Raw genomic sequence first — 14,000 nt, 5'->3', positions numbered from 1 at the left:
TGAAAAGATTATGCAGGAGGCATTTACTTTGAGTTAATTCCTCACGATGATGACTGGAGATGATGGTTGTCGTGTGTATATACTGAACTCGTCATACAAAACGGGGAGGGAGTCCTACATTTTTGGGTCCTCATTTTTTTAACTCTATAATAATACAACTTTTTCAAGCTTTCTATTGTGTTTGTATTTTTGGTCTTATTGTTTAGCTTGTTCATTTAAACTTCTGATATGTTTTTCTCTATATTATTTCAGTACCGTTCAGTCAAGGAACCTTCAGTATTGTTCAATTATTTAAGGTTTACTTAAAATGCATCAAGGAGTGTGACGTCCATTCAACTTTGTTTTCAGTTCTCCACGTTCATATATTTATACACCCTCTAAAGACTCAAGTTTCAATTCTAAATACATTTATCAAATATATAGTAATAGTGAACCTTTGGAAAGTAGAGAAGTGTTCACCATCGTATTGTGCTAAGCAAAGCCCTGTCCAGTTTTTTACCTGACCCACCTGGCCTGTGAAGGGACCTTCATATGATAGCAAGATACAGGCTCAGTTAACCTGTGGGAAAATATCAACAAATTCAATTTGTAAATTTCAGTTTAAAGATACATACCAAAAGTGTTCAGATGTAAACACCAGCATATGACTAAGACACGTTCATCAAGTAAACTCATACTTCTCGTCCTAAGGTGGACTCCTTAACCCTCTGATAACTTCAGGATGGACAGAAACAAGATCAACAAGTAACCATATTTTACTGCACCAATGACTACAGCTGTGGTACCTTGTCCAGCTGGGAGGAGCAACGCATCTCGCTCATGAAGCCTTCCTGTAACACTGTGTCACAGGCGTGGTCCCTTCTTGTCGGCCTGGCTCGGCTGGGCTTCTGGCTCTCGAACCTTGCTTAGGGCTCCTTGGTCAGCTGACCTTGACCTAGTACTAATTGCCCAGTTTGGCTAGGTGGTCTAGGGTAGTCAATTAGGGCTTCCAACTCTTTTTGGTCAGTTCAACTGCCTAAGGAATCAGGTCACTAGAGCCTGGGCACTGGCCCGCCCTAGCTACAGGTAAGTAGAGCATGGACACTGACCCGCCCTAGCTACAGGTAACTAGAGCATGGACACTGACCCGCCCTAGCTATAAGCCACTAGGACCTGGGACACTGGCCCGCTCTAGTTACAGGTCACTAGAGCATGGGGCAATGGCTTATGAGAGCCACAAGTTACTAGGACCTAGGGCTTTTGCCCTCCCTAACTACAAGGTACTAGGGAATGGACGGGCCTTGGGGCCTTCTCCACTCGTTCCCATGTATGAATCCACAGCCGACCTGGACCGGTTTGATTCTTCTGAAAACGAGAACTTTTAGTTTTGTTTCAGTTGCTACATGGTGTGGCGGGCGGGTGGGCGAGCAGGTTGTCCACACGGGCGGGCAACCAAAGATGGTCGTCCACACATGTAGGCGACTGAACAGGATCGTCCACACGACACTCCTCTACAAAACTCAGACACCCGCAATCCTGGCTGGCTCACCAGGACAACTACAAGCGTTGTAGCTTCTCTACACATCTCAGCCCACTACCTGGCCCAGGTCAGGGAAGTTGGTGTCAAGTCCACCCGCCTCGTCGTTACCTACCAACACTAGACCTCAGAAATTTTTTTTCTAGAGTTACTGTTCATCTTCCTGGTCGGTGGTCAAACTGTTCATCCTCCTGGTCGGTGGTCCGACTGTTCATCCTCCTGGTCGGTGGTCCGACTGTTCATCCTCCTGGTCGGTGGTCCGACTGTTCATCCTCCTGGTCGGTGGTCCGACTGTTCATCCTCCTGGTCGGTGGTCCGACTGTTCATCTTCCTGGTCGGTGGTCCGACTGTTCATCTCCTGGTCGGTGGTCCGACTGTTCACCCTCCTGGTCGGTGGTCCGACTGTTCATCCTCCTGGTCGGTGGTCCGACTGTTCATCCTCCTGGTCGGTGGTCCGACTGTTCATCCTCCTGGTCGGTGGTCCGACCGTTCATCCTCCTGGTCGGTGGTCCGACCGTTCATCCTCCTGGTCGGTGGTCCGACCGTTCATCCTCCTGGTCGGTGGTCCGACTGTTCATCCTCCTGATCGGTGGTCCGACTGTTCATCCTCCTGGTCGGTGGTCCGACTGTTCATCCTCCTGGTCGGTGGTCCGACTGTTCATCCTCCTGGTCGGTGGTCCGACTGTTCATCCTCCTGGTCGGTGGTCCGACTGTTCATCCTCCTGATCGGTGGTCCGACTGTTCATCCTCCTGGTCGGTGGTTTGAATTCTTATCAGTTTTGGAAAGCTGCGTTACGGCTTCATGTTGCTGGTTCCCCTGGACGCCTCTCGTCTGGTGAACTCATCCTTGTTGGGCCATCCCATTGTGTCCCAGAGATCCTGATTCCACGTTCTCCTAGAGGAACCAGGTCCCATGGGGTCCATGAGGAACCTTGTCCCCCTGGTGTCCTGTAGACATGTAGACCTGTAGACATTCTAGAACACTTGAAAATATTCATTTTGGTAATATTATGATGACACCAACCTGTTCCTCCAAATTTGGTTAGTGAATTTATTGGTAATTACCATGGAGGAGGAGAGCCTACGGTGAGGGCATCAGCACAGTTGCTGCCCAGATCAGAAAGGCTAGCCAGCCTTATCCCCACAGGTCTCTTTGACAAACACCATCATGTAGACACAAATTAAAAACACGTACACAGCTGCACATACACATGCACGGCGGCCCATGGTAGCCGGCCCAGGTAGTCAGTGGGGGTCCCCTGCTTTGGGGAAGTCATTACTGTGATGTGGTCGTGTTCCGAGTACTTGAGTAGAGTAGTACCTGCACTCTCTCCTGTTCTTGACCACTCGTTCATTGTTCGTTGTTTTTTATGAAGATTTCGATAATTAACGTCGAACATTTTATGCTGATTTTCATCATCACCAGATGTAAGCTCATGGACTTCCGGATTGCGCAACCTAGGGGGCTGGAACCCCCAGGGACGTTACCTTGGGCTGCATCAGGGCGGAAATGAGAGGCGTCACGTAATTCCCTCACGTATATGGTGACCAGTGCAAGAGACGCTGGCTATCACAACATCAAAGCCTTACTCACGTGCATGCTCACACATTTGTCCACCATGTGCACAGCTTGACACCTACATTGGCAAGTACACAAGCCCTGATGTATGGTCTTGTGGTGGTAACAATGGCATAATTGTGTTCTCCAACACCCAACCTGAACAACATATATAAACATTATTCACATTATACTTGATACTTAACATTACTGGAAGACATGGGATTCTGTTGCATCAAATCACCGTCACCTTCAATAAACCTCTAAATGCACCAACAGTAAACTACATAAGTACATAGTTACAATTATACATCTAAATACATATTATCTATATCTTCTATAAATAGCTTTGCTTCACATGTATTTTGATACACTGGTTCAACTTGGGAGTCATAACACTAGAGCGTGGTAGCCCGCCTTCCCAGGCCGGATCCATCTGCCCTCACTGTCCGCCCCACCATGTAAGGAGGTGAGGGAAGGTGGTTGTGCTGTGTCTGAGGCTGGAGCACCACCACGGCTTACGTACGTGAAGAGCTGTGTTGGTCTCCGAGAGGTAGTGGGAGGGGTAGTGGCAATGTGGGAAGGGATCTGTGTCGGACTGTGGCAGAGTACACCAGAATTGCCGGGTGCGGCAGTGACCAGAGCAGCGTGAAAGAAGATATGATGTTACGTTAAAAGCAAGTAATGGTCACCGTCAGCCACGCGCAGGCCGTGGGCCGCCTAAAGCAGCAACAACCTTTCTCCTCTTCCTCTTGACCGAGTAACTGTAACGCATCGTAATGCTTTATGTTAATGTTATGAAAACTTTTACAGAGGACAGAAAGAGGCACAGCCTACACCCACTACCTGGCCCCGGCCTGCCAGGCCCTCCATCGCCTGGGGTACCGACCTCCTGACCTAACAAGTCGTCTCTGGCCTGGGGCATCTACCTCTTGACCTGAAAGGCCGTCCCTGGCCATGTGTGTACATGGGGCTAGCCTCCCAGGTAACAAAGTTGCCTATGAATGATCATATCACAGCTAACGACCACTGACTACAAGCTGAGGCAGAACACCATTTCATTACCAACACTGACACCAACAATGCCAGAATAAACACCAAGAGTGCCATCGACATCAGTGTCACCAAACACAACCAAATATGCCAACAGCGGCTCAGCAGGCAGGTCCCGGATTCACCAGGGTGACACAGCTCTTGACCCAGGCTTCAGCTGTCTTTACAATGTATTAGAAGAAAAAACAGTGTTACATAAATGTTGATATTTGACGAGGATAAATGATGCTGCTCTTGCTTTTAACAAAAACTTGACAATTCTTGTGTTTGATTATTTTGGGAACTTATATCAAACGAAAGACGGTGACCCTTATGCTGTCTTAAAGAGACATTGTAATTCTCATCTTAACGAATGGGAGTTGTTCTTTTGCTTAACATGAACTACAGACTAATCTCGTCTTTAACGAATTAATGATCCTGCTCTTGCATTTAATGAGTGACCTTGCTCTTGTGCTTAACGAGTTAGTCACTTCTTTCGTTTTTAGACGCACTACAAGTTTCCTTGGGGACAGTAGGGGTCATGTTTTAAACGACATTCGACGTTTACCATCAATGACCCAGACTCACTAAACGACACAGATAAATAGAGAAAAGCTCGACAACTCGTCTTGACCTGAGAAATCGTGCTGGAAGGTTTTATAGGAAACAAAAAAGTCCACATTCAATGAAAGTCTGGGTTATAAAGTTCAAGAAAGTTTACAAACATTAAAAAACTGTAGTTAAAAGTCAAAGAAAGTCTTTCGATAAACGATGGCCTTTTGAAAATGTTCAAGAAAACTCGGTCGACAATGGATGTCAGGGTTAGAGAGGTTCAAACGTCGAAGGATACGTTATCAATCAAGACCTGCTCATTCTGAACTCAAGGGCTGGTCATCGTTGCCTCTCAAGAGCTGGTTACTATTACCACTCAAGGGCTGGTCATCGTATGTCTTAACCCAAGCGCTGAGGAGCAGTTCTCGGAGATCTAAACACGTCATTCTGAGGCTCTATATAAGACGAGTTGCTAACGTCTAGGCTCTATAGGAGTCAGTAAGCTCTGGGATTCTATTCTAGACGTGTCTCAACACTCTGGGGCTCGTAGTACAGAAGACGGGTCTCGAAACTATGATACTCTCTGCAAGACGGGTCTCGAAGCTCTGGGGCTCTGTTGTAGACGTGTGTTTCAACGTTCTGGGACTGTACACAAGTGTGTAACAATCTTTGCCATATCACGAAGAGAAACTCAAATAAACTTTATTAGAGAAAAGAATAATATATTTCAGATAGCAAAGGTAATCTCACCGGGAAAAAAGAAGCTGAATTAGTCAATTTAATACGTAATGAACCAGAGAATCTCTTTTGACCAGATTTTGTACGTTCTTTGACTGTTGAGAGGTACTGACTAATCAGATGATAAACAAAATGTAATAACCGTTTCTTATTTCTTTACATGGTCAAGCCTTAAAGATTGCTATTGTTATCCATAAGAAAATGAGTGAAAAAAGACGCACCTAAAGATATGAGGCAGTTTAACTAAACAAGAGCTTACCGAATTCACTGAATCTAAATTTGAAGCAAAGTCCAAAACAACTGACACAACATGCGGAGCAACTGAAATGAAGCAACTTACGAACTGAGATAAACTTAGCAATTTTGACAAAGATGAAATACGAACTGATGCAGCATCCAAAGCAACTGAAATAAATGAGGCAACATTTGAGGATACTGCAACTGACATCGAAAGGAGTTGTATCAAAGAGAAATTTTACTATAGCAGGGAAAGCTGGCGGGAAAATGAAACAAACCAAAGCATTCCAGCAAATGAGACTAGAGAAAGAGACATTTGCAATAATAGCTCGAAAAATATTGAAACGAGCTAAAAAAAATTACTGAAAGAGAAAACTTTCACTTTTGCTCTGGAAAAATAATTTCATAATAACTGAAAGAACGAAGCAAATCTGCCACTGAGCACAATCGGCAAGTTGCTTCATGTTGAACTTAACCGCTGTCACCTACTAGCTCAGGAACCTCACTGAGGGGCTTCATTATCAGCCTCCAGCTAAGGAGCTTCACTGTCGGCCACCAACTGAGGAGCTTCACTGTCAGCCGCCAACAGAGCCTCACTGTCAGCCACTAACTGAAGAGCCTCTATATTAGTCACCAACAGAGGAGCCTCACTGTCAGCTACCAACTGAGAAGCCTCACTGTCAGCCACCAACAGAGAAGCCTCACTGTCAGCCACCACCAGAGGAGCCTCACTGTCAGCTACCAACAGAGGAGCCTCACTCAGCCACCAACAGAGGAGCTTCACTGTCAGCCACCAACAGAGGAGCCTCACTGTCAGCCATCAACAGAGGAGCCTCACTGTCAGCCACCAACTTCACTCCAGCTGCAGTAACTATAGGTCCTCAACTAAGTTGGTCCGGTAGACACATTCAGTGAAGAGATGTTCTTCAAAACAGATCACGATATCTGTGATGGCCCACCCTAGGTGGACGCCTGTGATGGCCCACCTTAGCGGGCAATGGTGTTCAACGAGTCTGAAAACATGACGTGCAAAATCTGCATGTACGTATATTCATATGCTGAAGGAACAGACTAATACCCGCACATAATTAACGGACTCTCCATGGCTGGAGAGAGTGAACGGACTTGGCATGGCTAAACACTGAGAAGTTTTCCAAAGACGACAGAGAATGATAGCTGACGTGGGAGGTGGTAGCTGACGTGGGAGGTGGTAGCTGATGTAGTTGATGTCTTGGATGAAAGCTAACTTGACTGACTTTAGAGTGATAGCTGACGTGATTGAGGTGTCAGGTAATAAATGATGTGCTAAGTTATAGATTATGTGTTAGGTGAAAGTGGAAGCACAACTACAGTTGTTCCTGATCATATGATCAGCAACATATGTTTACACGGTAGGTGCTTCAGTAACGGTTAAACCTTAGTTAACGGATCTGGCAGAAAGGAAAGTGTTAATAATATGTGTACAAGTCTAGAAATTACCTTAACGTTTTAGGACCACATAAGTAGGAAGAGCTTGGTATAAAGAGAGTTATCTGTGGTTTTTATAGTTAAGTGGAGAGTAGTTCTGTTATGTGTGGTTGAAGCAATGCAGCGTTGTTGGTGTTGAATAGTTCAAGTAATGATATTAAATTGGTGTTGTGTGTGACGTTTTTCTTATGAAGTGGAGATCGAGACCTATGTTATGTGGTTTATCTCAAAATGTACAAATCGGTTGTATGTTATGCAATGTTTACTGGTTCTCGGCTGTGTGCGGATTATGCTTTGAGCCGTAAGCTATGTTCTGTGATGTATTTAATTATAGGGTGCAAAGTCGTGCTATGATGTGTGCAGTGCTATGTTATTAAGTGCAGATTAATGTTGCATTATACAAGTTATGGAGTGTAAATTGTAGCCATGTTACCTGGAACTGTAAGTATTGTAGTGAAGATTGTGCTATGTTAAGTGAAGATTGTGCTATGTTAAGTACTGTTTGTAAGTTATTATGTATAAATTGGTTCTTTAGTATGTGCACTTGTAATAAATGCGTGTAGACTAACGCTGATGGTATGTGCAGTTTTATGTTATGAAGCGTATAATGACGCTACGTTATGAACAGATGTGAGCTATAAAATGATGACACGTCCTATGCTTAAGTGAGTCATTGAATGCTGGTAACTCTTGTGTTATGAGCAACTAGGGTAATATTTCTTTGGTTTAGGAGGTCGTGTTGGACCTTCACGAAAAGAGTAGTCTTAAGCATAAGGAAAGTTCATGATTTTAGTGTGTACCACGGCTTTACTGTGTGTGTGTGTGTGTGTGTGTGTGTGTGTGACAACTTTAGTTTGACTCGTGACTACTGCTCTGAGTCCCTCGACACACGGCTGCTATGAGTCATGTTCACACATACTAAAGCATCAGTCAGGATGTTTGCCGAAATATTTGGAACAACTTGTTCAACATATACTGTATATGTTCTTCATGAAGAACTTGTTCAATATATACTGTATATGTTCTTCATCTCTGCCTACAAGTCAGCCTCACCAGACATATGTACACGACGAGACAGTAGTACACACAGGCCTTACAGGGAGATCTACAAGCGTACACTCAAGATATTTGCATTACAGAGAACAGTGTTACCTCAGCACGACTCGTACCCAAGATTACTACCTTCTTATAGACTGTGCTGGGAAATGATAGGGGAAATGACTGATGGATGTGGATGAATGTTAGGTAAAGGTGAATGATGAGTAAAGGTGGTTGATGGGTGATGGTGATTCATGGAGGAAGGTGAGTGACTGACGTGAAGCTGACTGAGGAGTGAAGGTGAGTGAAGGATGAACGTAAGTGATCGACGAGTGAATGTAATTGACTGACGGGTGAAGGTGAGTGATGGATGAAGGTAACTGACTGACGAATGGTGACCGAGGGATGAACGTGAGTGGTGGATGAACGTGACTCATGGGTAAAGGTGACTGAGGTTGAAAGTGACTGAGAAATGAAAGCGACTGACGGGTGAAGTTGGCAGAGGAGTGAAGGCGAGTGATGATTGGAGGTGAGTGTTGACGGGTGAAGGTAAGTGACTGATGGGTGAAGTAAGCTGGGTGCCTGACTCACTCGTGCAAGTGTAATTAATGTTAAGTGCAACACACACGTTACCATGTTCGCTGAACATAGTGTACACAAGTGCACAGAATCAAAGTGCAACTTACTGCAAACTACAAGTACATACCAAGCCTGACGTGTACATGCATTACATATATAAGTGTGTGGAAGTGCCAGTTAAATTGTGTTCATAAAGCATGCCAGTAAGAGAGTGACGGACTATCTAGAGGTGCGGTATGACCAAGTGCTTCTGTGCTGGATATGCAAGTGTTAAGTGCGAATCACAAGAGTGCGTTAACCATGCACTAAAGTGTGCAGGTGTCATAAACTTCACAAGTGCTGATGAAAGTGCTAAACATTCAACGGTGCATAACATTTTTAGTAGTAAGTGCGAAACACTACAATGTAAGAGTGCAGAACATTTAAGTGATCAGGAGCAAAAACTATGTACAAGCGTACTACCGTAAAGTGCGCCGTGAGAGTGAGTAGGTGTGAGTCTTCCCTTCCGCCCATGACAACAATCGTGTGTCTGCCTCCACTTGACCCAAGAGTTACTCGATGTGATGACACAGCGGTGAAAAGTGATATCATCAACAAAGGGACGACAGTGTCGAAGAACTTTTCACTCCAAGGGAGTCCATCCTTTCCCTGCTACTGATCGTAACGCAGGCGTGAAGCTGCAGAGCCCGATAAAGTGGGCCTAAAATTATATGATTAAGATTGCCTAACCCAAACTAAGTAGATCCATTATAGTCGTCACAGCATTAGGCCCACAACCATAACAGCAATCAAGCTATTGTACTCCAGTCTCATCGTTCTATGTACAAGCTATATTACAGTTCGCCATAATCTTGTACCACATAACTTACCGTAATCTTACAAACTATAATATAGTTTGCTATATTACAAGCTACAAGAGGGTTTGCAGTAACCTTACAAGCTATGGGACAGGTTGTCATAATTTTGCACGTTAAAGTATAGCTTGTCATAAAGGCATACAAGCTATAATATAGTTTGGTATAATCTTGAGATTTTCTATACGCACTAATTTATATAAAAACATAAGTCATTTCAATTATTGTCTGATTAGAAAACAATACTTTCTTTTGATTATATTCTTAAACTTTATATTCAAAGTATTAATCTAACTAAACTTTGGTGTTATGAAAGTATCTCAGATTATTCTTGCTTCAGGTGAGGACTACTAAACATTAACTTCCACTCCATGTGTTGCATGTTTCAAGGTTCATGTGAATAATGGTAAAAGTTCCACGTTTTACATGAACGCTCCATATTTTGCGCATATTAAAGGTCCAATCTTACTTGAGGATAAGGTCCATGTTGTACACACTTATGGTCCCAAGGTTAAAGGAACTTAATATCCAAGTTTTTCATGAACTTTTACTTTTTAAAAGTAAAAGTTCTAAATGAATTTGAAGTCCAAGATCAGTAAGAATTTTGGTTTGAAACTTGTTTGAACGTTTACTTCAAGCAATTGAAATTTAAAATGTTGAATTCACTTGAACGTACGGTTCTTGATTTATGAGAACTTAAGAATCCGAGAACCATCTAAACACAATATAATCTCACGAATCCGGCTCCACATGAACATACACCTTAAGATCAACAGTAATCCATCATCCAAGATCCACATAAACTTAAGGACTGAGATATACAAAAGTTCACCTGAACCTGAACCAAACTGTGTCTGGACTTACCCCAGGAAGAATGGCGCTCTCTCTCTCTCTCTCTCTCTCTCTCTCTCTCTCTCTCTCTCTCTCTCACTTTAACAGAGCACGAACACAAAGCTGTTCAAGTGAACCGAGCATGCTGGTGTTCAGCGTTAAAACATGCAAATCTGCAAAGCTAACGTGCAGGCAAGAGCTGAACATGGAAGTGAATCTGATGGACAATAGGAGACTTAGCATGATCCGCTCTGCTCCTCCTCCACAGAGGCCGACCGCAGATGATACACAAGAGGGAGTCGAGGGAAGATGACGAAGGTGTACCTGGTGTAAGATTACGTGTCGCACATCCAGGAAGAAAGTGGTCTTAGGGAAGAAATTTCTCGCTTCATTCCGTCTTAGCACTGCGGCTCGGTGGTCATACGGACTTGAAACTGATCCATCGAGGATCATATGGTACGTTCTATGTCTGGGACAACAACATTCAAAGGATCTGGTTCAGATATGGGGCACATGTGTCTACATTAGACAGTTGGACGTCTGCCGGATGGTTGTAAGTGAAGAAATATAGTTTGTTGTCGTCAGTAACATGTCGGTCAGAATATTCTTTCACTAGCCGTATAGAATGTGAATACCAGAATGAAATATCAAGAACACAAGAGTATGGTGTGGCCACCAGAGCATCACCACTCTCACCAACACGTATCACCAAGTCACGTCATCATCACGTACCTTTTCTCACTAACCTAACCTCTGCATGTGAAGACTGATGCATGATTCACATGGCCTCAAGACATTATCTCAGGCAACACCTGATCTTCACTCACATCATTAACTGGTCGCTTTGATATCAAATACTAAATGGAGTGTACAGATGCTTCAACGGAAAGTCCACATTTCGGTTTTTACCTTGCACATCCTTCCATTTTCTAGGTGAACTAAAGATGTTACAAACTAGAAGTATGCACAAAATTTCCCAATAACATGTCACAAGTTTACACCTTGGGCAGCGTTTGGCCCCTAGTGTACAGGACACAGAGTGCAGGATCAGTTCAGAGTTGTGGTCACGGCCTGTCACACTGTCAAACTTCACCAAGTACCGTCATTACCCAGAAACGTTCGTAATCAGATATTTTCATACTAATATGTTGGAACAGAAATAAGGTAACAGAAGCAAGACGTGATACGTAATTAGGGCGAGAACTCGAGATGAACGAATGACCTTGAGAAGTGTGCGAGACAGTCACCAGAGCAAGTATGACACTCACGGATGTGAGCCCTCCTGGCGTGTTGTGCCCAGTGTGACCACTAACAGCAACACCCACACTGTTAAGGTCCAGCACTAGCGTTTGTTTACCACACACCAAAATTTTTCTTTTATTCAGCAACAAGTAAACATGACAAGTAACAAGTAAACATGACAAGTAACAAGTAATCATGACAACTAACAAGGCAGTTTACCTTTCTCTCTTACTTCTGCAAGATAAACCGAGTTGAATGATGTGGGAAAACTGTGATCCAACTTTACGATGCCGTAATGTAACAACACTGAGAAGGTTTTGAGCGTGTGGCTCAATACCTCATGCAAAATGGTGGCAAAAAACTTATAACTGTAACCTTATTACTTCGGTCACGTGATCAATGTTTGGACCATCCTCGACACCTACTGGTACTGGGCAACTCAAAATCAACTCACACGTGACCTCGCTTGACCGCAGGTCACCCCGTGTCGACCAAAATGATAACCTATTTCATACGAAATCAGTCTGAGCGGTCCAAGTTTGACTCTGTTATGATCATGCCCGGCTGAGGTCCTCGTAGGTCACCGAGTGGGTTGAGGTCAGCATGGGTTAAGGCCTGATGATCCGACCTGTCTCTAGGTTCCCCTGACAACGACTGGCCTGACATTGTTATTGGTGACACTGGCCGCTTCTACGCTAACACAAACACTACATTTAGCAACATGTAACAAGCTCCCAGCGTCCTGCCCAGTGGCCAGGGCTTTCTGAAGCAGTTGAACCTCGAGTTGTTAACAGGGCAAAGAAACCTTAACGAGGTGACCCAGCGTGTCTTGGCGAGGCTGTAAGGGATGACATAAGGACCCTACCCATTGTGGCACCACTGAAGGAGAGGGAGGAACTACTCACAGGGAGAGTGAGAGTAGTCCTCGTTTGTACTACATCGTGGCCTCCTACTTAATCATCCTTCAGTGGTCTTTAAAAATATCCAGCTCTGAGTACTCTCGCGAGGCGATTGCCAGAGTCATCCTGAGAATCTTTCTACAGAATGTTCCTGTCACACGATTGCCAGAACCATCGTAACAATCGTCTGTGAGACGCATCCACACCAGTGCACGACATCGTTTTTTTATTCGTTTAGAAAACAGTCGTCTGGAGAAGTGGACACCACTGCTCGTCAAGACACGCTGCCCACACCCACCCGTCTCTATCTGTCTTCAGGGCAAGCAAGACAACAACCCCCCCTCCCCCCAAGCACCACCCCAAGTGGAGAGTTTTACAAGTCGTATCCTAAACGGTCGAGCTCCTCGAGCATGAAGTCGATGTCTTCCCTCCTGACGGCTTGGGAGGAGATGATGTTCCTGAAGAAGTTGGGATAGTCATCCAGGGGCTGGTAGCCGATCATGAGCGTGCCTGAGGTCATCATGCGACCCTTCAGGATGGGCTGGATCTGTAGGAGGAGTCAAAGTTAACAACAAGCAATAGTCGACTGATAGTAAGAGAATGGTGGTGAGAGAGTGGTATTGCTGGTGGTTCACCGGACAAAACGTTATGAAAATGGATAAAAACAGAATTAGGTCTAGAAGCAGTGCCAGTAGAAATAAGGTGGGTGTCAGTAACTTAAGGACGGTTAAAGGGTTCCCTGAAACCGTTCACACCTCTCTGACAACGTACTTACCATCAAAAAATGGTTTACATCTAGATTTAATGGTTCAGATTTAAGGATACGACCACAGCTAGCTAGCCTACAGTAGTCTAGTTTGTGTCAAAATAAGAACAAAAGATATGCATCCCAGTACAATGGTAAGCCGATCACGTATATCCCAGCTTGAACCTCTGAACATGAAGGTCAGTATTTTAGAAAAGACAAGTTACCTCTGCCTCCCCTGCCACAAGGGGTAGGTTAAGTATACGTGACTCTGACTTAAGAATTCTGGTCAGTTATACTTCAGATATGAAGCTAAGATTACTTGAAATCCAGACAACCACCAACTGTATAGCACCCTCCTGTGCAGGACTCTAGTGTACAGCAGTCTACTTTACAGCACCTTCCTGTATAGCACTCCTCTGTACAGCACTCTCCTGTACAGCACTCTTCTGCACAGTAACATGACTACTGTTTGCTCTTAATAATTATACGCATATTTCTATGTTTTTTCTTTTACTGCCATTACGACTTGCTTTTCGTTTATCACAACTTAATTTTGGCATTTTAGTTTTGTTAATCCCAAGTTTTAAGTTTCATCGTAAATGAAATTTTTCAACGATAATTTTTCTATGTTTATAGGTCAAGTTAATACATACGTACATCCATACAACCAGAAAACCTATTAAGAAACAAGCAGATATTATATATTTAT

The 14,000-nt window shown here is 44.0% G+C and overlaps 1 protein-coding gene across 1 annotated transcript in view; it reads right to left on the bottom strand.

The window, feature by feature from the left end:
• Window positions 1-739: 739 nt before the first annotated feature.
• Window positions 740-14,000, bottom strand: part of Gad1 (glutamate decarboxylase) — a 151,568-nt gene continuing 138,307 nt past the window's right edge. Inside the window, exon 10 of the mRNA XM_071677657.1 lies at window positions 740-13,090. Coding sequence (XP_071533758.1) covers window positions 12,917-13,090 — 174 coding nt within the window. The 3' untranslated portion in view covers window positions 740-12,916. The remainder of the gene's footprint in view (window positions 13,091-14,000) is intronic.

The sequence above is a fragment of the Panulirus ornatus genome, chromosome 25, assembly GCF_036320965.1.
Source record: "Panulirus ornatus isolate Po-2019 chromosome 25, ASM3632096v1, whole genome shotgun sequence".
NCBI lineage: Eukaryota > Metazoa > Arthropoda > Malacostraca > Decapoda > Palinuridae > Panulirus > Panulirus ornatus.
Note: the sequence above shows the minus strand (reverse complement) of the source record. Positions and strands in the feature narration are given on the sequence as shown.